The sequence below is a fragment of the Phascolarctos cinereus genome, unplaced genomic scaffold (assembly GCF_003287225.1).
Source record: "Phascolarctos cinereus isolate Bilbo 61053 unplaced genomic scaffold, phaCin_HiC Scaffold_9;HRSCAF=440, whole genome shotgun sequence".
NCBI classification, from domain to species: Eukaryota; Metazoa; Chordata; class Mammalia; order Diprotodontia; family Phascolarctidae; genus Phascolarctos; species Phascolarctos cinereus.
In genome coordinates, this window is record NW_027556402.1 from 68,328,394 (window position 1) to 68,351,299 (window position 22,906).

At 40.8% G+C, this 22,906-nt stretch overlaps 1 protein-coding gene across 1 annotated transcript in view; it reads right to left on the reverse strand.

The window, feature by feature from the left end:
* Window positions 1-2,464: 2,464 nt before the first annotated feature.
* Window positions 2,465-22,906, reverse strand: part of TENM3 (teneurin transmembrane protein 3) — an 825,548-nt gene continuing 805,106 nt past the window's right edge. The window contains 4 exon segments of the mRNA XM_078148915.1: window positions 2,465-6,060; window positions 8,559-8,689; window positions 12,908-14,519; window positions 17,827-18,123. Of these exon segments, the coding sequence (XP_078005041.1) occupies window positions 5,305-6,060; window positions 8,559-8,689; window positions 12,908-14,519; window positions 17,827-18,123 (2,796 nt within the window). The 3' untranslated portion in view covers window positions 2,465-5,304.

A 22,906-nucleotide genomic window follows, 5' to 3' on the forward strand; every position in this document is an offset into this window, starting at 1 on the left:
CATCAAGAGTCATGTCATCCTATTACTACAACTGTTCAGAACATATTTTCCCACAAAGGTTCCAAAATACCACAACGGAACTAGTTTAACTATAGTAAACTCTTCAGGGCCAGCAGTAGTGTTGTGGCTTTTAAAAGTCAATTGTAGGAACTGTTAAGGGGCCTTAGAAATCATCAATCTGTTTTATAGATGGGGAAACTGAGGCCTAGAGAGGTTAAGCATCTTAAAAGTCGTAGAATTACCTATCTAGAGCTGGAAGGCCACATGGGCCAAAACCCCTCATTTAAAAGATGGGGAAACCGAGGCCCAGAGAGAGGAAATGATTTGTGCAAGGTCACGTGGGTAATGAACAATGGAGCTGGAACTTCTATAGGGTGAGGTTTTTTTTAAAAAAAATTTTAAATTTACTCTTGTAGGGCTCAGTGTGTACACCCTGGACATGCAACAGAGCTTGAATGAGAAAGCAAATAGGACTCATTGGCCAGTGACATAAACTGCATTATCTTCGTTCCCTTTTTAGGGTGAAACAGAAATGTTGTCTGTTGCAAAGAGAACGGCTGCTGAGCTTAGCTTTTCAAGAATCGGGGCTAATGAGACCAAGGCTGTGGGCCTGTCTGGCTCTCCTGTTGGCCAATTAGCTTTGGTCTCTTCCATGGCTACAGACTTAGCCTTCCTGTCCCACTCATCTGGCTTACAAATGTTTGCTGCTAGTCACAAACAGAATTGATCCTACAGTGTGTGGATGGATCAGTGCAAATTAGTCACTGCTACTCTGCTGGAAAAGTAACACAAAGCACGTGTGGCTCTTCTGATGGTGGCTTGGGAGCATCTTCCCTTGTATGTGAAAATGGCATATTTTTGAATTGGGAAAGCTTTAAAAGGCCAAGCCAACATCCAGTGGGAATGGTGGGCTAGGGGAGGAATGTGAGGGACATAACCTAATTAATAGCCTGCAGTGGCATGGCTTGTGATGGGAGATGGGGGAAGGAAGCTCGGTCTTCTTAAAGAAAATGGAATAGGATCTTAATCATCGTGCCAAAGTGAGATCTGTTTTCTTCTTCTCTGAGTAACAGTGTTCAGGGCTGCTCTTTGAGGCTTCCCAGGGTCCCTGGCTGCAGCTTTAGCAATGGGGGGAGGGTGCTGGCATTCTTCCCATCCAGGGGACCTGGTCCACCCTGAACAACAGCCTGTATTCACACGAGGGGATTTGGCTGCAGACTCTCCATGCTGTGAGTCTGTGCCTTTCCAACATCCTCTTTTGCATCCCTTCCCTTGAAGGGCACCAAAGGAAGCCTGCTTGCTCTGCTGTTCAGTGGCAGAAAGACACCACTTCATTTGGGATGGAGTAGAGGAGAAAGTGTGTGCTATAAGGCCCTCCCTGAGCTTTGCAATATGCAGGTACTCACTGAAAGGTAGCCTACGTTTTCCCCCCTTCTGGCCTTCAAAATTGTTTGGATCTTTATCTTGAGTTGAGATGTTTATATTCAGACAGCTATTACCAGTGTAATTCCTGCGCTTCAAACTGCAGAATACTATTAATTAAAGAGATGAATACAGATGCTCATTTCATTGAGAGCGGCAGGGTGCTGTGGAGCCCATTTCCTGACAAGATTTTTTTTGGACTGGGATTTAATTTTTATCCAGTGCATTTTCCTTTGCATTTATTCAGATGCCGTTTTTTTTTATAGAATGAAAGCCGCTCTCCAGCCCCCCCCCCAAAAGAAAACCAAACAAAAAAACCCAACCCAAGAACAAACTTGAGGTTTTCTGGATGGGGTTGGAAACTGGCATTTTGTTTTGAAACAATTAATGCAAATACAGTTCTCCCCCTCTCCAAGTGTGAGCTATATATCTGGGGGCAGGAGAAAATAGGCCAGTTTGCCAAGTGGAGTGACCTGATTCTTGTTGGATCAACATGTTATCAGGTAGTGGTTGTCACTACAAAGTAAGTGTGATGAAGGCTGCCTTCTCAGGCTAAAATCCAAGCGCTGGCGTGCCAGCCACAGAAGTGCTGGAATCAGCGTGTCCTAATCAGTCCGTGGTCTCTGTGTAGATTTGGACATCTCCAGGAGGCAGGGAGCCTATCAGGCCCAAATTGATTATTCTAATCAAATGTTTTAATTAAGTATACTTATTGCATGATCACAGGGAAAAAAAACGTTTTTGAGTAGGAATGGGTAGTGGTTTTCTCCCCCCGCCCTCTTTATAGTTGTAGTACTTGGCTTTGTGGGGTGTATTGAACATATTTCTAAAGTAGGCCACAGGAGAGATCCCTTGGTGAAACCCATGTTGCTGAGTTAGCAGTCTGGCCAATGGACAAAAAAAAAAAGATATTACCAACTGGGTAGCCGACGAATCAGTAGCAACACAAGGACATTCATTTGCATCTTCCACGATACACAGAAAAGCAATACTTGAGCTATAATGGCTAACACAATATTTAAAAAATATATACACACACACACACATTGGGTTGGCTTTTATTGGAATGCCTAGATGCAATCTATAGTCATCAAGTTATGGAAAATTCAGGTCACATATAAAGTTAAGAAGGCAAATGAAAGGAACAATACAAATCAGACAAAATTTACATCTCAAAATATCATGAAAGCATTTTTGTGACTGGCTTTGCCTAAAATACTTTGAATATCAATTTTTTTTGTAAGCTAATTCTTTTCATTATACAGGTTTCCCCCCTTCTTAAAAAAAAAAAGGTTTTTTGTTTACATATTCCCCAAGGTCACTATTTCTTGCAAAAGCATGTCCAGATCACAAGTCTTTTTAGTGAGAAATAGGCTCATTATACCTACTAACAGGACCACTAATTGGTTTGATTTGACTTCATCTAAAATAAGCACCAAGAGATACTTAATTTGTTATTTATCTGTGCCCATGTAAAGGACTAGTTAGTACACGTCAAGACGATAGACCATGATTTCACTGCTGCCCTGTGGTATAGGCTTTTCATATTTAACAGATCAGAAACATTTCTGAGAATTTAGACTCTGAGCCTCTTTCACCAAAAGCACTTACAACATGCTAACTAAACACAGTGCTGCTGAAGGTTCCATCTAACAGAATTGCAAATACCTAACAGTTTACATTTCAAAAAGAAAATGGAAAACAGTGCCATGTTTATGTGGCTTGAAATTTCATAGTTTGCTAAATCTGGGGTTCTTCATACTTGCCAAAGGACTTTCAAGGATAAAAAATATTGATGCTAATCTGTGCTTCCATTCTAGTAAAATATCAGCATTCATTATAAGATTAATTACTTCGGTATGCTCTACCAAATACACAAATACAGTAATAGCACTGATACTGCCGATTCAGTAGCTATTTCGAACCTCTCCCAGCCAGTCTGTTTAATAAACACGCCTACTGTGCAATTTAGAGTATGTGATACATACAAAGCAGTTAGAAAATTATTTTCAATACATCACTTGAACCTTTATGTTTACGACATGTTCACTTGCTATATTTTATCACCATTATACATAGAGGAAAAACAGTGTGGACTCTAGCCCGAGGAACTGAAAAAGATTTTCTAAAAAATATTTTTGTGGCTGAAACGAGATTCGAGCAGTGGCTCGAGCCCATTATGGATAGGGCCTGGGCTTGCTTAGACACAGCCAAGCACAAGCTGCAGACTAGCTTCAAGTGTGATTGGTGGCACCTGGTTTCTCTGCTATTGCCCAGCCACTTCATACAGAGGTTTGGTAACGTGAGCCTGAAGAGCTCTCTTCTCCCTTGTTGAGTTTCTTTGTGTGACCCAGAGGTTCAGGAGCCAAGATTAACTGTCCCTCTGACTCTCTCCACAAGGCTTGGTTTCTGTTATCTTTGCCTGTACCTTAAAAGTGACACATTTGTCACCCACTATGACTGATCGGGTTAAAACTACAGTGAGTCAGTTCTAACATTCTCCAAGCCCCTGGCAACGCCATGCTCTCCTAACTTGAAATGTAGCTTCAGGCCTCCATTAGCAGAAGCAATGCAGCGATAACAAGAAAAACCCAGTGGCTAATTATAACAAATCCCCATTTATTTTTAACAGTTGGGAGAGGACCAGGAAAACCCCAGTTTGTCCACGGCTTCCACCCATTCCCCGAGCCTTAGTTTGCTTCTGTGCCCCTGGGAGATAATGGTGGGGGCAGCAGCGTGATGATTAGAAACTTGGAGAAGGGCGCTGTACTCTGATAGCCACCCACAAAGGACTGCACTATCCTATCCATGTTGGTGATAGAAAGATGTACAATTTCTCAACCTAATACAAAAATATTAACACTTTTGGACATTATAGGCATAAGTTGTTATATCTCTACAATATAATCATTTATACTGTATAGCTATAACAGATAACAAAAGGTGCAATCCTTTTTAAAAAATCACACAGTTCACATGTTTTTATCATTTTATTTTTTAAGTATAAACTTTTTTAAACACTTTACATAAATTAACTCCTCTGAGACTAATATTTGATGTACAGTAAATTGTAATTCATATAAAAAATCCATAAACAACTTGTCTCACATAATTTACAAAAAAATCAGGGTCTCCTTTGCTTATCAGTGACAAGGGTTCCACTTGCCAGTTTTTTTCCCCCAAGGCAAACCAAGTTAGCATTGTAAAATCCATGATTAAATTCCCACGGAAGCAGAAGTCCCCTTGTGCCGATGTCCTTTTATAAAGCAGCACAGTTAAAGCAGTTTGGTTGTCTATAGACAGTAACTTTACCCCACATTTTAAAATTAACAGAGATATATAGCACATCCTATGCAGAGACTACTTCTTGTAAGCAAAGGTCAGCAATTCAGTAATATTTGGAAACACTGTATGAATCTTTACCCTACTTAAATACAGTGCCTCAAAGGAACAGGAGGCCCATTGTAAAAGTTTTAGGCCGCTTTCTTTTCTTCCTTTTTAATACTTTCAGTCCAACTGAGTGCAGCGATATGCATATGTAAACATATTCTTTAAAGCGGATCACCTTTAAGGTCATTCAGAAAAAAAGGGCTTTTTTTTTGTTTTGTTTTTTATTTTTTTTGTAAATTTTTTTTGTTTCGTTTTTGTGGGTTTTTCTTTCTTTCTTTCTTTCTTTCTTCTTCTTTCTTTTTTTTTTTTAAAGCAGTATCATTCTCCTGGAAGGCTTTTCTCTTTCACAGAGTCCAATTCAAATTGTGCTACAGAAAATTCTGAGCAAAGGTGTAGTTGAGGCTCAAGTAATGATGCAGCAAGATAGTTCTGTCTCCCTCTCAGAAGACTTTGGTGCACTGTCTCTTTGGCGGCTGGGACTTGGCCAGTGTGTTACCTCCTCCCTATTTCGCTTTGTCTAAGAAACTGTATATTGTTAGCGCTGTCTGCCAGCTCCGGGTATTGCTCTACAGAGAGTACATAGTACCCATCGTATCCTTGTACTTTCCCAGCACTGAGAAGCTGCCTTTTTTCTCCCTCTGTCCAGAGTCTGGCTCCCTCTTCTCCATCCCGAACTCTTTGCTGCTCCCTGGCCCAGGCGCTGGCCAGGGCCCTCTGTCGGGCCTGTTCCAAGATGCGCGCTTTCTCCTCATCCAGAGTCATGCCATAGCGGACGTGAAGAGCCAGCGCGCCATATTGCATCTCGACGTCGGCAAACCTGCGAGTCCTGCCGTTCACCACTGTGGTGGACTGGGAAACGGTGACGTTGATCCCGTTCTCCAAGGCCTTCCTCCCGCTCGTCAGCCGCAGGGTGCCAAGGTCGCTCTCTGGTGAGGTGGTTTTGATGAAATAGTGAGTGTCTTTCCCCTCGATGGTGAAATGCAAGTTTTCAAGGTAGTAAGCGTTATTCAAGACGGCTGCCACTTTGATGCAGTCCTCGTTGGCCACGTTGAGAACATTGGTCAGCACTTTCCCTTGACTCACGGCTAGCATAACTCCTTTGCCGATCAGAGACTTGACTGTGGCAAACCATAGCCATGATTTCTCTCCACCTGCTTTGCGTCTGCTGATCTGCACTTCTGCCATTTTCCCCAGGGACAGGAATGCCTTTGCCTGTCTGGCCACTTGCTGTTGGACTCCAAAAATTGGCTGGAAGGGAAAGGGACAGAAAGACGTTTTAAAGAGCATCTATAGCCCCTGGCCAAGAAGCTAGTTCTACCCTACCTCCCCGGCCCTTACCCCCTTGGCATACTGCCTTCATGTGACAAATGCAGAAGCTGAACTTAAATACACCAAGGAGCTTGGTTCTCTTGGGTGGAAGGCTTTTTTTTTTTCTCTTTTGGCTAGGCAGTGGGGTTAAGTGACTTGCCCAGGGTCACGCAGCTAGTATGTGTTATGTGTCTGAGGTCGTATTTGAACTCAGGTCCTCCTGAATCCAAGGCCGGTGCTCTATCCACTGCGCCATCTAGCTGCCCCTGGAAGGCTTTTCTTAAACTCTCCTGACTTCAAGTTCATTTAAATGCTTATTGAGTTCTCTTTGCTTTTCCAACTTACAAATGTGAACTCCATTCAAAGCTTTTTAGACGTTTATAGTATTTGCCAGTACTAATGCTTTATGTTTTCTTCCATAATTACTAGAAACATTTGTGTTGTTTTTCAAGGATCTGTGGAACTCGGCTAATGAGCTCTTGCATCCTTCCAACCTTCTCAGTGGGAAGCAGAGAAAAGACTGGCAAAAGCTGGGACTTGTGAGAAAGAGTCTCAGAGGATGCTAAGTATTTGAACACTGGGTCCCATTTGTATGCTCTGGAATGCTTGCAGTTTAATTTGGGTAGACTCGTCCTTTCCTGGTAAACACATTCAGCTGAGTTTCACAGCGATAAGCAGAGCCATAGCACGGGAGCCTTTGAAGGCCTGAATACAGAGAACTATTATTTGCTACCTTATTAAGAACAATTATTTTCAGCAAGCTTGGGAAGTGACCTAAATAAACTTCAGGTAAGTCCCTCCTTCTGCATTAGTGAGAAATTTAATAGGGGCATCTTAACAGCAGATATTTTCCTACTAGTCATGGCTTCTTGAACTTAAGCATTTGTTTCAGATTTGCTAGTAAAAGATATGGTTGTTTCACAACCCAAATGTTTTTACCAGAGATTCATTAGAGCTCTTTCTTTAATTGGAAACTCTTACCAGACCCTAATGGTTGCTTGAAAGAAAAGTTGGCAACCCCAAAAGACTTCAGTTACTTTAGAGGGGGTTGATTAATGCAATGCCATAAGCCATCAATGCAGCCTCACTCAAATATGTTAGAAAACTTTGGCATGTTTGCATAGCACTTAACCAACCTAGATCCATTTTAAAAGCCATAGTAGCGAGAGAGCTTGCCTTAAGAGTCAGAAAGACCTGAGTAAAAGCCCACCTGTGATAGGGACTGTGTGACCTCTCAGTGACCTAGGAAATTCCCTTTGACTTGGTGGTGAACAGAGGGTGGTAATCTACATTGATAGAGGGAGTTTTCCTAAACTAATGAAATCAGTCTTAATTAGTCTTAATATTCTAAAATTTTGCCCTTTCCCACCTTACAACCATCACCCATCTTACAGACCTGGTGAACATTAACCTACAAATAAGGTAAATTTAAAAAAAAATCACTATTTAAAGGAAGACTGAAATATCTATAATTTCTGACCAAGAGCAGAAAACAGGGGCCTTTGAATAGTCTCTTTTATATTCTTTTTTCTTCTGACTATGATTGTCCCCTTTTTCTTTATATTCACTGAAATGATAGAAAACTACCCAGGAGGAAAATTTAATCTTTAAAAAAAACCCCAACCCCCCCAACTTTGTAGTCTCTTCTCCTTATCATTATTGGATAACCCAATTTCTTGATCTCTAATTATTCTTGCTTTAAGCTAGAAATCCTGGTATTTTGTTGTGCATTTCTTTTTGATCTCTGGTCTGAATTAGAGGCTCCATTTTCTGAACCTAGCAGATTTGACTTTGCAATTTCCCATTCTATTTGTTTCCTTTCTTCCTTTAGAATTGTTAGTGGTTGTGTATGTGGCCTTTTCCTTCCAGTGGAATAACATAAACATCCAGAGTTTAGGTTGCAATAATGAGCATGACCAGGGTGATTCTGTATCTTACACTGTCACGTGAATCAGATTTAATAGTAAAGAGAAGTTAAACTGTGACGGTGTATTGTTTGTAGGATGTCAGTCAGTCATGTACATCAGTGGTACCTGTGTTTATTTCCTGGCCTATTGTTATTTCTCTCATTTCCTTCAGGCTCTGAGTGCTAGTGTCAGTCTGATCTCCCTGGGCTCCACTGGGAAATGCAGAACTCAAAAATGGATTTCCAGGTGTTGTTAGCTGTTAATAATATAGGTTTTGATTTCCACCATGCAAAACGATTCTAACCCTGAACAACAACAAAAACCTCTTTTTTGAACTTCAAGGTCTCCCCCTTCATTTTTATGACTATAATTTACTGAGTCTATTAGGAGAAAAAAACGGCAGTACTGCGTGCTTTACAAACTGCTAATTGAATTAAAGACTGGCAAAATAAAGCCAGGAGAGTTGAGAGTTCACTCGGAACGGTTTCTCGCATTCATCATATTTCTTTAGTTTTGCTTTGTGATTCTTACTGGTATATCATCCCACTGCTGACTCTTCACCAGTTCATAAGAAGGCTCTGTTAAATCAAATTTGGGAACAGGGAATCCTGGAATAGCGTTGTGTAGATGGAAGCCGAATGTCACCAGCCAGCTGTTAACATCTAGGAGAAGAACATACAGAATGAAACGTGTTAGAATGTATTTTGTGCTTCTTTGATTTAAGTCCTTACCTTTTAAAAAGTTACAGATTACCTGGCAAAAGAGCCCACATCCATATTTATTGCCATGTAATTCAAAAGCCCCTGTTTTTTTTTGTTTTTTTTTGAGAATGAAGACTATTATCCTGATTTCAGAACAGGGCTATTCCAAATATAATGCCGCATGCACGTCCTTACAATCTGAAAATCTGGAGTTTTGCTTGCTTATTTAGGCCAACTGAGTAAAATGTCATGCATACAAAGTATAAGTAATAGCTTGTATTATTATTATTAGTATTATTAATAATAATAATACTAATAATACTAATAATAAACTGTAATGGATATTGCACGACATCACCAAAAAGACCTAGTCAGGAGAAAACAAATGAAGTTTGTTTTTGTTGTTAGTAAGTTATGGCCTTTAATAGGAATCGTGCTGTTATTAGCTTGCAACGATGATTGCCCAAGGATATGTGGAGTTCCACAATTCATTTTCTATTAATAAAAAGACTAAATTGGGAGTATTGACATCAAGTTTGTTTCTTAATCAAAGATGAATGCTAAAAGCTGGCAGAGCCGTGGGCACAGAGGCTGTGGTTGCCATCACTTGCCACTTCAAAGGCTGGCTGGGTGCAGGTGGAAACAAACTTTTTGGGGAGAGAACCTGGAAACCTTTAAAATGGTATTTTAAAATGTTGCCATGTGACTCAAGAAGCCATTAACCTCAAAAGAAGGCTTTTATTCTATTCTGGAGGTTATAACGTTACTGAACTACTCCGCAGGCTGCAGCTTTATGAGTACAGTTGGGTGTAGGTTATTTTAGACATTAAGCACATTGCTAGAAAATTTGAAATTGCATTTCACCTAATATATTTTATGCTGTTCCATCTCTCTTTTGATGTTTTGTAGAAAATGCTGCTATAGCATTCCCTGCAGTTCACGTTGCTAGGAGAGGATAAATTCAGGGGGCTGTGGGCTTTCCAGCCCTCCAGTCAGCCCCTGTCAACACCTCTTAAATAACCACTGGTAAACTGCCTGTCAAAATGATGGAGAGCAACTTGTTTCCTGCTCGCTTCTCTGGGGCACAAACTCTCACCTCATCAACAGGCTGACAGAAGTCACTTCCTGTGGCCAGGTTCATTCGACTACAAAACCATTGATACCATCTATCTTTTAAATAAGAGAAGAAGCTTAAAACTCGTCACATAGGCAACAAAGTGATCTTCTTCATGATGACACGTGAGAGATTGAAGAGAACCTTGTGTTATGGAAAACCAAAAAAAAAAAAAAAGACCAAAACCCAAACGAAACCCAACACCCTAAGCGTGCCTACAAAGCGACCGTGAAATTTAGGGTAATCCTTTCTCCCCTTCCTGCCACCCCTGGACAGATGTCTATATTAAAATGCAAACGGAAAGTTTGAAATGTTTTGAAAGTCGTAGAGGGAAAAGGGCACAACGCACAGTGGAAAGTGAGCTATGTCTGGGTTCTCATTCCACCTCAGCTGCTTGTACCTAAGTGACATTGGGTAAATGACTGAACTTCTTTCTCTTGGCCTTTGTCCCTCATCAATAAAGTGAGGATGCTGGACAATTCTGTGATAGAATCTTATGATTCTTTATCGATGGGAATTGACTTTAAAATGTGGCTTTAAAAGGATGGAGAGTCAGAGATGGAGTAGGGGATGTCCTTCAGTTAGTCCATATGGTTGAGTGATGCCTAGGGGCCGAGATGCAAAGAATTGTGGTGTAATAGGACCACTAATTGACAGAGTAACGAAGCTGTCCCCAGGACTTGACTGGCCTAGGGGGCTAACACCCAAGCTAAACCCTTACAGCTTGCTGAACACCTAAGGGCAGAGGCCCTTCAGACTTGGCAGATGTCCCAAGGTAATTTCCAATGGCCATGTCCTGGCCTGCTAAGGAGCCATTCCCACATTGAAATGGATGCCACATCTGCCCAAGGTGAGTGCTGGAGTAGCCTTGTGGGATACCCGTTATGTGCTCTGGCTAAGTAAACCTTCGTTAACTGCCGAATGACCTATGAGTGCCTCATATTGTGATGGCATATAACTTGAACTAACAGGGTGCTAGCCTGAGTCAGGCCCACCTATAGAGTAAGGAATGTTTCTGGAAAATTAGGGGGAGATGTAAAATGACAGAAAAAAAGGTACAGGGTTGAAAAAGCACAGCAAAGCAAAGAAAATAATGTAAGCATGTAATAAATACAGATTGATTGATAGTGCCATGTTCTGAGACAGCAAGAGGGACAACTCTTGGAAGGACCAGAGAGATGAAGAAAGAAAGCAGGAAAGAATTTTACTGCTTTAGGGATCAGAAAGATGGTTGGTGATGGTGACAGGAAATAAATGTACCAGCTCAATGAGAAACTGGAGAGTGAACGAAGAGAAGGAAGATTAGTCAGAAGGACCAGAACCCTGAGAATCAAGAGTCCAGAGGGCAGGGATGGCCTGAATAGGCAGGGACAGGCAGCGCCTAGATGGAACTTGTGCTGGCAATGATGTGAACCACTGTCTTAACCTGGTCAACATAGCTGAGTAACGGGAAATGGACTTGAGAGGGAACTGTGTACAGCCTGTACTATAAAATCGTCTTACTCTAGGAAAGCTCAGTGGTGCACTGGAGGGGTGTGTGTGTGCTGGCTTCTGGCGTACAACGTGAGCTATAAGGGGTGTGGCTAGAAGAATGAGAGGGCGGGGCAGGCTGGGATTCAAGGGCTCAGTCTTCTATTAGAGAAATCTTTCCTGTTTCAGTCTCTTTAGTGCTGAAGAAGGAATGTCCCCTAGGGAAGAGATGAGTATGACCTTGTCTAATGTTGATTCCCTTTATTAGAATTTAATCAAATTTGTACTACGTGACATTTCTGGAAGTTGTGATTTAAGTAGCTTGTCCCTAAATAACAAATGCTACGTTTTGATCCTTCACCTTCAAAATTAAAAAGTGAGCATCTCTATGTGGTAGGATGACTAAAATCCAAAAGGTTAGATAGGCCTTAAGTCATGGAAGGTCTGAAGAGCCCACGAATGAGTCTGTTAAATCCCTCCTTTAATATTTCTTTAAGTGTATTCATTTATATATTACTGTGTCTGTGCACCGTCTTACTCTGCAATTTAAGAAAGTTTTGCTGTGCATAAGGCGACCCAAGCCCAAAGGTAAAACTCAAGTTTTGGAAGATCACATTCTCCACTCCACCCTGCCCTATCCGAAGTCAAAGAAATATGTGTATACGGCTATAAAACTTTTGCGTGCTTGGAGTATTCCTGACGTTTCCCGAAGGCCTCATTCTCGGTAAAGACAGCAAGCTCTACCAGGGTCACATGGGCCTAGCTATATGTCTAGGGAGTATGCTAAAACTGGGTAAGAGACTAAAAGATCCCAGAGCAAAGGCATGATGATCCATCAGAAGGAAGACAGTACTTTTGTGTCTCCACTAATTAAAATGCTGGAAGGGGCAGTGAGATGGTGCAGTAGATAGAGCACTGGCCCTGGATTCAGGAGGACCCGAGTTCAAATCCAGCCTCAGACACATAGCATTTACTAGCTGTGTGACCTTGGGCAAGGCACTTAACCCCATTGCCTAGCCAAAAAAAGAAATGCTGGAAAGTCCAAGTGGAGATTGGGAAGAGAGGTTGGGCAACAGCACTTCATTAAGAATGGACAATGATACCCTTGTGTTTTCATGGATGTGATGCTGTGTACATATCTGTCTATCTATATGTATCTATTTATCTGCAGTGTGACTAGAAAATAAAACTAGCACATATTGGGTGCCCAAAGGCAGATCTGTCTTAACCTTGCTAGTACCAACCAGGCAGAACTAAATAAAAGTGGAACCGAAGAGCCATAATTGCATATGTGGTGTTATTTCCATGCTAAGGGAAGCATAGTGTTTCCCTACTGAATAAGTTTCCAAGGTGGGGATAGAACACCCCACTGAACTTTACTGAATTTGATACTCAGTGCTTATCTATCATGCGGGTGTTATCAACTAGAGTTTCACCCCCCACCCCCAACACTCTGGAACACAACATTGGACTATTAGATGTCCACATGTTACAGGAAGGTGAAAAGTTTAAAAAAATCAATTGAGATTTTTTTTAGATCTCTAAGTGTAGTTATTACATGTAATTCATCTTTGAAAAAAGAAAAACATAATTACCTGTGATGTAATCTTTCACATCATGAATTTTACTTGCAGGATTATTATTCCTAAACATATACAGATTAAAAGGGGCTGGGTCCTTCCCAATCCTTTTCCAGATTTCTATGTCAGGGGTTGTCCATCGTCCTGCTAATATGTCATAATCTCTTTCTCCAAAGTGGACTAATTTGGTGAGTGGGTCATAAAGGCCTCCGTGAAATCCAATCACCAACTGAAAGTCCAGATTGGAGTCAAAATAGATCTCGCCATAGGCAGTGTACTGAATTTGTTTTAGCATAAGCCCATTGCTACTAAAAACAGCCAGGGGTGTCCCAGTGTTGTCTGATGCAATGTAGAATTCATCCCCACTGCTAATCTCCATGGCAAAGAGGTGTCCTTGAAGATCATAATACAGAGAAGTAATTTCTGAACTTGAATGGTTATAGACATGGGTAATCCTGGTGGGGTAGGTAAGATCGGCATAAAAAAACTGGAGGTGCTGTCCTAGGCTTGTTTTGGTTGATACCCGCCTCCCTAGGCCATCATAGCGGTATATCACCGTCCAGCCACTGCCTTTGCTGTAAACTCGAGTCAGGAGGCCCTTGGAACTGTATTCAAAGATCTCCGTGCCTCGCTGACGTAGGAAGCCGTCTTCATCCAGTCGGTACTGAACATCACCTAATCGAGTGATCCTGTCCCTCAGGTCATAACGAAGAGGTGTCAGGCGTGCACTGTTACTCGGGTTCAGTAAGTGCAGATTACCATTCAGGTCATAGTTGTAGCGCCACATAATTTTCTCATTCAGGTAAACCGTTTGGAGCTGCCCATCGACATCATACTCATAAGCATATTTAGTAGTGTTGGCAAAAGGTCCGATTTTAATCTCTCTCTTGGTTACTCGTCCCATGTTATCATACTGGATCGTAATCCAGTACATCAATGACCGGAATATCTCATATTGAATTTCCTTGATGCGGCCATGAGCGTCAAAGTGTTTGGTATAGGTCATGACGGCCGTAGAAATGATCTGGTTGATGTCGTAGTAAATAACCCCAAACTTTCCAAACTGTTCGACTTTACCAGAAATATCATCAAATTGGTAGAGATCAATGGGCAATGGAGTTTCATTGATGACACCCTGCATGCTGGTCACTCTGAAGCTGTTGTCGTAGCTGTAGTCAAACCGTGCGTTTACCATCCCATCTTCACTAAAGCGGAAAATCTGTCTATCAATCAGTGGGCCAATTTGCCTGTATCTAATGGTGCAGATAAAACCATCGCTCTGGAGGTTCACTGTTTTTAGGACTCCTGCTGTCTCATCATAAGTAAAACTGACTCTTGTGCTATCATACAGAATTTCTGAAAGTCTTGTTTGCCTTCTGTACTTGAATAAGACCCTCCGGCTAGTACCCAGGAAAGCTGTCTGCAGAAGCAGCCCTTCCTCGTTGTAGTCCATGATGATGGAGGCATTGCTTTCAGGGGGGTTATATATGTTCCGGTAATAGCCAATGGAGCGTATTGTTTGCATGGTGTGACGGGCAACGCTGGGCATGGTGATAGCCGAAAGCCGGTCCAGCAAATCATATTCAAAGATGTACTGCCGCTGACTATGAAGCAGGAGGACCATTGACTGTAAAGAGAAAGCACATTTTAACCTCCTGTCTGGGCACAAGGGGAAGAAAAAGAAAAACAGATTTGGTGACAACAAAATGAAACATTTCACTTGAGAGAGTAAATCTTATTTAAATTCAGTTATCCTTGACCTTACATGTTCTTAATGATTTCCTGCCTAATTTACTTGGATGCTTAATTGTGAGGGGTTTTGCAATTAGTAGCACTAGATTCACAATATGCCCCCTTGTTATGATTGTGCCATTCTTTTCCCAGGCACTTGTGGCCAAACAGCAGATTGTCAATAGATTTGGGTAAGGTATAAGACAGGCACAAGAGAAGCTGTTCTAAAGATGTTATTTCAAGTAGAAAACAGCATATGGGAAATGCAATTCCTACTCATAGTTAGCAGTTATTTAGCGAGATGCTCCCCTTCCCTCTACGCTCGGCTCTAGACATATTGAAACCATATTTCCAGCTGCATTTGAGAGTAAGGCAGAGTGTTTGGAAAAATTTTTAGCTTTGCCAAGGAAACCCTCATAGAGTCAGCCCTAGTTATGTGTAGTATTTCAACATGCCGAAAAAAGAGAAGCATGATATATCATGGGTTAAATAAGAACAGTTTGTAAAATTATCAATTCTCTATGGCTGGGGAAGAGGAAGCATGGCACAGGGGACAGACAGCTGGCCAAGAAGGTAGGAGTTTAAGGCTGCCCCTGACACATACTGGCTGTGGTACTGTGGGCGGTGGTGGTTCAGTTGTTTTTGAGTCATATTTCTTTCTACATACTCTTACCTCCTATTCCCACGCATGCCTGGTATGTTCTTTCTCTGCCTCATAGGTGAACTTTCTTTCTTTAGGATGCTGGTCAAGAGCCATTTTCTATATGAAGCCTTTCCCCATGTCCTCAAGCTATTCGTGCCCTCCCTCCCCAGCTGCCTTATGTTTCACTACTTTGCTTTTTATCCATTTTATATTTGTTCTGTAGAAGGTAAGTCCCTTGCAAGTAAGGGCTGCTCCATTCTTTGTGGTTGTGTCCAGCATCTTGTAAGGTACCTGGTACATAGTCTGGGGTCTAGGCCCTTAGTAGAGACAGAAGGTCTTTGAGAGTTGCTGTGGCTCAAAATTGTGTCATTTTGTGGCCAATGTAGTAATGTGTCTCTCTAAGCTTTGTTAGGCTGATCCTTGGAGAATAAGTCTATGGTCAGTCTCGCTGGGCCTCTATTGGAAGCAATGCCAGCTTGGTAAGCCTTGCCAGAATTTATGCTGTGCAGGTGGGGCAAATGCAAACCTAAGCTCACCTCTGGCATCATGGGCAGAGTGCTGATCTTAGAGTCAGGAAGCCCAGGGTTTGAATCCTCCTTTGGACATTTACCAGCTGTGTGAACCTGGGTAATCATTTAACTTTTCTTAGTTATCCTTTCTTCACTTGTAAAACGATGGCCTCTAAGGTTGCCTGTAAGCCTTACATCCAGGACACGTGCCAAAACAATGGTTAGAATACCTGACCTGATGTGGTACCTTGAATTTTGATCTACGCAACAACTCAGGAAGGTAGAAGCTCCTCATCCCCATTTAACATGAGGGCACTGAAGGGCAGAAAAGGTCAAGTGACTCTCTCACGGTATCACAGTAAGAAAGTGTCAGGGGTGGGATGTGACCCTTAAGTCTTTCTGATTCAAAGCCCTGTGCCACTGGGCTGCTTTATGTCTCTAATGACAGGGCATTGAGGTGTAGAACTTAGGTAAACTGAAAAAAGGATGATAAAATTTAGCATAATCTAAGAAAGTTTTGTTAGTTAAGAAAGTATTTGTTAATTAGGCTAACATGAAAATTGGTTAAGTGAAACTCTGTTAGGATGGCTATCCAGATTGGAAGATGTACCCATCTCCAACACCTGAGAAAGCCTTCTGAGTGCCTCTGATTGTTCCAGATTGGGTAGAGTTAAGGCAGAGAGGGATGAATAGGTAGATAGACCTCCTGAGGCTTTTGCTCGGATTCTATAATAGAAGTGTACAAAGGCTCTTAGTCCTGGACATGCTATTGCCCTCTTTTCTCTGTATCACCTTGAGCCTCCTCCCAGGATTGTGGTAAGGATCCAGGTACTCTCTCAGGCCAGTGTCATGTGGTTTCAAGCTTGGAGTGCTTTCTCATTTCCCATATAAACTTTGGCTCTCAGAAATTGCACCAATCACACAAAGAGTTTAGTGTGATTGAAGCTGTGACAGGAACAGTGCCTTATCTGTGCTCCCAGGAGAATCTTGCTCAAACATTCAAGAGTTAGCAGAGAATTATATAAGTGAAAGTACACAGGTAGGTCCTGATTAGTGTGAACAGTAAGTCCTATGAAGTGGATGCACGTATTTGATTTTGCACTATTTGAAGTTATAATTATGTAAAATACTGTAATTTGTTCTAGCCCAATAGAAATATGTGGTATGCATTTGAATACAGTGACTGTGCCTCATGGGATTCATTATATGTACTAATTAGGACATAGTTCTGATCAGGGCCTCATTTGTACATGTTTCTGATAGAAAAGTTTGGTAGGTGGGCAGAGTTTTTGTTTATTGGCTTGCTATAATCAGGTGTTTTGGAAGGTCTTGCAAAATAGAGCTTAACTATAAGGAGAAGCTACTTTACTAATTCAGAAATTCATTACTGCTATACCAATGTGCCTTAGATATCAATATATCAATAACAAATGCAACTCAGTGCTGATCACCTATTTGACAAGCACAAGGCTCATCTAAATCTATTGGTCAATGTATCTATTTTTTTTTTCAACCAATACTAAATAGCTTTGATGATGACAGCTTTATAGTATAGTGTTGAGATATGGTACACTTCTATACAGTCAAATTTATTTTCTCCCCCTCAGAATACTCTCTCCTTACCTCTGCTTCCTGACTTTTCTTAAAGACTCAGCTCAGATCCCAGAGGGCTGTCCTGGTTGTTTCTACCCCACACCCTCCAATCCAGTTACTTTTCATTTACACTGTATATATCTGATATGTACATAGTTGTTTGCATGCTGTCTCTCTTACTAGAATGTGAGATCCTTGAGAGCAGGGACCATGTTTTTGCTTTTGTTTGTATCCCCAGAATTTAGCACAGTTCCTGGCAGAGAGTAAGTGCTTAATTAATGCTTGTTTGTTATTGTTTAAATTCACAATGAAAAAAAAATAAACCCCAAAGCAACAACAATGAAAAGAAAGCAAATGGCTGGGTCCACAATGGCCTCGTGTTCTCTGAGATATGTTGATCATCCATTCCTTCCCCTGTCTCCCCTGCCCCCAACTTATCTTTGGTTTGTAGTTTATACCTTTTCTAAGTATGTGTAACTCCATGTTTTCCCATCTGCAAAAACCCGCGACACAATCCTTCCCTGTCCGTCATAATCTACTTTTTCACTCGTGGTTCCTCTTTGGATGCTGGCGATTTGGCCTGTAGATGAATAGGTAACATTGACCGCCATCAGCTTGCTACTTGGCAGCCAGAGGGTTGGGTGTCCTGATGTGTCATAGGCAATTCTCAGAAGAAATTTACGGTGGTCGTCATAGATCTTTTCTGTCTTTGTGGTTCGATCAAAGTCGACTGAGAGGAGGTTTCTGCCATTAACCTTTTATAAAACAAACAAGATGATAAAATAAATCATATGATTCCAATACCAGTTACTTATTACTCTTCAAAGTCCCCACTATTGTTTAAACACCATTTATGATGATTGATTCCCTTTGTCAGTAAATTAGTTTAGCAACTTCTTGGTGTAAGCACAAGGCATTAGATTAACGGTTGTTTTAAAAGGTTTCATTAAATGGAAAGACAGCCTGGCATCTGTTCAAAACCTTTTCAATTAAATTTCTCGAAGTTTCGTCAACAGGTTAGGAGAAACACTAAAATGAATTTGCTGAAGAGTTTGTTAAAGATATATGTCATTTAGAGGACACGGATGCAATAGAAGGAATAACCATTTAAATTACCCAAGGCCTTACAAGCAGTGTAAAACATAGGCAAGTAATTACTGAGTAAATGGAAATTAATCACAGTGACAGTAAATAAAAGGTAGTGAGAAACTCAACTTTCCCTCTGTAGAACAAGCCATATTATTGATGATTCCTAATGAAAAAAGTAGAGAATTGCTTTGGGTCATATCCCAGAGAGTCATAACCTTGTAGATGGTCTTGGTACTTTAGACAAAATTTGGAGAAAAGACACCTGCTTCAGAACCCTGTAATACCATCTCTGCCCGAGCATTTCAGCCCACTTACAAATCTGGCCCCAAGTCTATTACAAGGCCTGTACTACCTACTATGGGCAGTATTTTGAATCTCAGTATTGAGAAGAGTTTTCGACATTGCACAGGGAATGTGCTGTTGATGAAGTGCTGGAGAGAGAGAACTTAAAATATCCAAATTAAAGAGGAAATTCTAATTTTATATAACTGCTGTCCAAGAGGGATTACTTTATATAAATCTTTAGCTTGATTTTCCCTGACACCTGCAAATAGCTTCAGCTGACCTTGATACCAGTTTTCTCTAAAATGTAGAGGGGAAACCCTCCTATGACTAGATGATAAATCCAGTTTACAGTTGCCTTTTGTATTCTTCCTTTGGTTTATTATTTTCTTAAATGTTAATTCCTGCTCTACAATAACTCTTAAGCTTTTCCTAGTTACTGGCTCTTCAAAGAGAGTGCTGACTTAGCATCCTGTACCCAAATGGTAAGGTTCTAGTCCAGAGGGAACTTAATACTCTGGTGGCAAAATGCTCTGAGAGAATTGGGGGTAAAAAAAGTAACCTCCTTGAGCAGCACAAGAACACAGAGAAAGGACAGCCTTGGAGTTGGAATTAGGAGATTTTCATCTTTCCAATCCCATATCTCAAGGCATAGCTCAAATTCCACTCCCTCTCAAAAGACTTCCCTGATGACTCCAGCACCAAGTGACTTCTCTCTACGTTTTCTAAGTTTCTTCAGCAGTTATTTACTTTATTATTATTACTTATTTGGTAATTAACTGATGCCTTTCATTGTTGTCTGGAACCGTTGTTACATATTTTGTTAATTAATCTCTTCAGTTAATTTGAGAGCTACTTCAAGGCAAGCCCTGTGCATCACTCTTACAATATCAGATAGGAGATACCCAGATATTTATTGATAAGAGACGGCATGGGAAAAATAATGGCTTGGAAGTCAACAAATCTAGGCTGTAGTCTTAACTCCACCACTAATCATTGCTGCTGGTTGGGCAGCAATGAAACAGATCTGGACCTCAGCTTCCTCATCGGTAAAATGAGGATGTTCATCCTTTAAGCTCTAACATTCTTTGATTTTAATTTGCTTTGCTTTGATTCTGAAGCAGTCAATTATTTGGACATTTTGTGGTTCCGTCCTGGCGTGAGAATATGGTTGCAGAGACAGTAGGCCCCTTCCTCTAAGTTACATTAAGAAGGAACTAATAAAACTCATGAAAACAGATAGCAATTGAGTTGGCAGGCTTGTGTTCTGCAAGCCATATCTGCACAAAGCTTTTAGTAGCTTCAGAAAAGGTTTTCATACTGGCTTTTGTGTTTCTCATTTAATGCTTTTTAGAAACTGCATTCTTCAACTTTGCTCCTTTCTTTCTTCTCCTTTAGGTGATACAACGCTTAGTGGCTTGCCATGAATCACTACAGCTTTTCATGTACAATGCTGATCATTGTTGTTTTCCCATCTGTTTTCATTTTCTTGTCTCTCCCCCCCCCATCCCAGCCCAATCTGTTTCCTCAGTTTTCATTTGTTTTTCAATTCTCTTTGGTTTTCTCTTATTCCACTTTATCTTTGCAGATGCTTCCTCTATTCAGAACTCAACTGGTTAGGATTTCAGAAGATCACTAGATTTGGTATCACAGTGGTTTAGGGGAGAAAGATCTAGGAAATATTCACTGCCAAGGGGATGACTCTAGTACATTTGATTTTATTTTGGCACCTAATAATCTTTATTTTAGAGAGGAAGCATGGTATTTTGGGGGTCAGAAGCCCTAGGTTCAAATCCCAGCTCTGCCACTTACTGGGAAAGTCCCCCCAATAAAATGGATACATTCTGCTTCTCAGTAACTTTGTAGGGAAAGCACTTTGTAAAAAGTGCTATTGAAATGCTGGTTAATACCTCCTGTTACTGGCTTCTGTCCCACCTGTTCTGTCTGTGCCCGGGCCCACACACCACCTAAACAAGAGGATAAGAAGTACAGCACATGGTTAGTCTTCCTGACCATGCTGTCTGCCTCCCCAAACATGTGGGCTTTTGGAAGCATATGGATATTTGGTATCATGTAGACAAAACATCTGGATGGCTGTCTGAATTCTTCCCTTTTATCCAGATGGTGGGGACTTGGTGCAGACACAGAACGCATACATGTTTTCTTTTATCCTCTTTCAAGTTGATGTAATAGGGAAAGAATTAGAAGGTACCCTCGTCTTTTCTCACATTCCTAACACAGGCCTAGGATTTAGACATAAATTCCCACTGCTTTGAGACCCCCACCCTCTGTGTTTTCCAGCAGGCATCATTTCAAGGAGGATTAATGGATCAGAGCTTTTCTTTCTGCCCCTGCCCCTCTGCATTCCTTTCTCTGGCCATTCTGAGCAGTAGGCAGAATACTAGAGATGCCTATATTCTAGTACCGGCTTCTCCTGAACTGCTGCTTTAAGGAATCACATAACATTAGTTTATTTCCAATGTTAAAAAATCCATTCAGGTCTTAAACACAATCTTAATATTTTTAGGGTGAATTAAAAACTAAAAATGTTGTTGCTGCCACATGCTTGAATAATGGACCACAGAAAATTCTTCTAATGCAGTTCTTTAAGGTAGGGCTGAACATATCACGATTTTTAGATCATGTTTGTCATGGGAGAACTCAAACCAACTCTTAAATGGCACGAGGCTAATTATAACAAAGTGAGTAAGGTAGGGGCAGGTGTCATATAATTCCCTCTGATTAACTGTGAAACATATACAGAAAGTAATGATGTGTGTGTGTGTATGTGTTTGCACATGTGCGTGTGTGTGGGTGTGGGTGTGAGAGAGTGAGTGCAAACAAAGCATGCAGGGTAGGTTATGGGAGGGTACTACAATCAGGAGAGCATAGTTTTGCTGGCAGCATTCTAAAAGGGAAACCATCTCCTGGTCCCCTCTTCAGTGAATTAATTTGGTACAGGTGGGTCAGTGGCAATCCTGGTCTAGAATGTGCAAGTGGTCAACATGTCTGCATCCTGTCATAATTCACATATACCTTTTATTATCATTATGTACCTAGCTGTATGTTTTTATCAGAATATTTAGTTCTTCAAATATAATTTCTTGGCTGTTTTTCAAATACTCACTGAAGTTCTTTTTTTTTAAGTGCCTGCAGAGTATAACAGTTTCTAAGATGAATATGGTTAGTTAATGCTATATATTGTCTTTGATTCGGCTCAAAGAAAGTGCTAGATTTCAGTTCTGACAAAAATAAACATACAAAGTATTAGTCATGTATTGATGTCAGAAAAACAAGTTCTACCCAATGTGTATTTTATGCAAATATTTTTATTTCTGAAAATTTGGCTACAAAACTGTGTTCAGGTATCTAAAGGACCACTACTTGGAAGAAGGATTAGACTTCATCTCCTTAATCCTGAAAGGCAGAACTAGAAGCAGTTGACTCAATATAAGGATACATTTCTTAACAAGGAGAGCTGTATAAAAAAGGAGTGGACTGCCTCAGGAAGTAAGAGGTTCTTCAGAGCTGAGCACAGAAGGAGCTTAGAAATTTTTCTTTCTTTTGTTAACTTACAAAAGCATGCACGGAGAGTGTAGTCTAGGTAGGCCAGCACCTAGTGTGGGGGAGGGAGGAGGAAAGCTCCTCTATGGAATGTTGGCATACTCAGCCCACACTTCTCCATCACTAGGAGTCTTTAACCAGGGTCTGGATGAGAATTTGTTGGGAGTGTATAGCAGGGAATTTCCTGTTCAGATTGTATTAGATGATCACTGGGTCTCGCAGTGTAGAATGGTTATGATTCTGTCATATGCATGATAAGGAATCATTTATTTCTTATTCTTCTTATGCTTTCCCTGCACCCTATGATTCCATTTTCTTTTTACTGTTTTGTGACTGAAAATTCTCGATTTCTAATATATTTTCTTTCAACTGGCTTGTCTTTTAAAAAAAAACACAACAAAACCATTTCTCCTTTTCCCATTGCTACTTTTCCAATCCTAGTGTTTCTTCTCTTAAAAAAAAAAGAATGGATAGAAAAGGGAGAAAAACTCTTCTTTAAGCATTTTTTCCAGTTCATTAATTCAAAAAAAAGAAAGATGCCAAATGCTATTTTTGAAAAAAGACTAGTTTACATTTTTTTTTCTTTTTCTGGATTAATTTTGG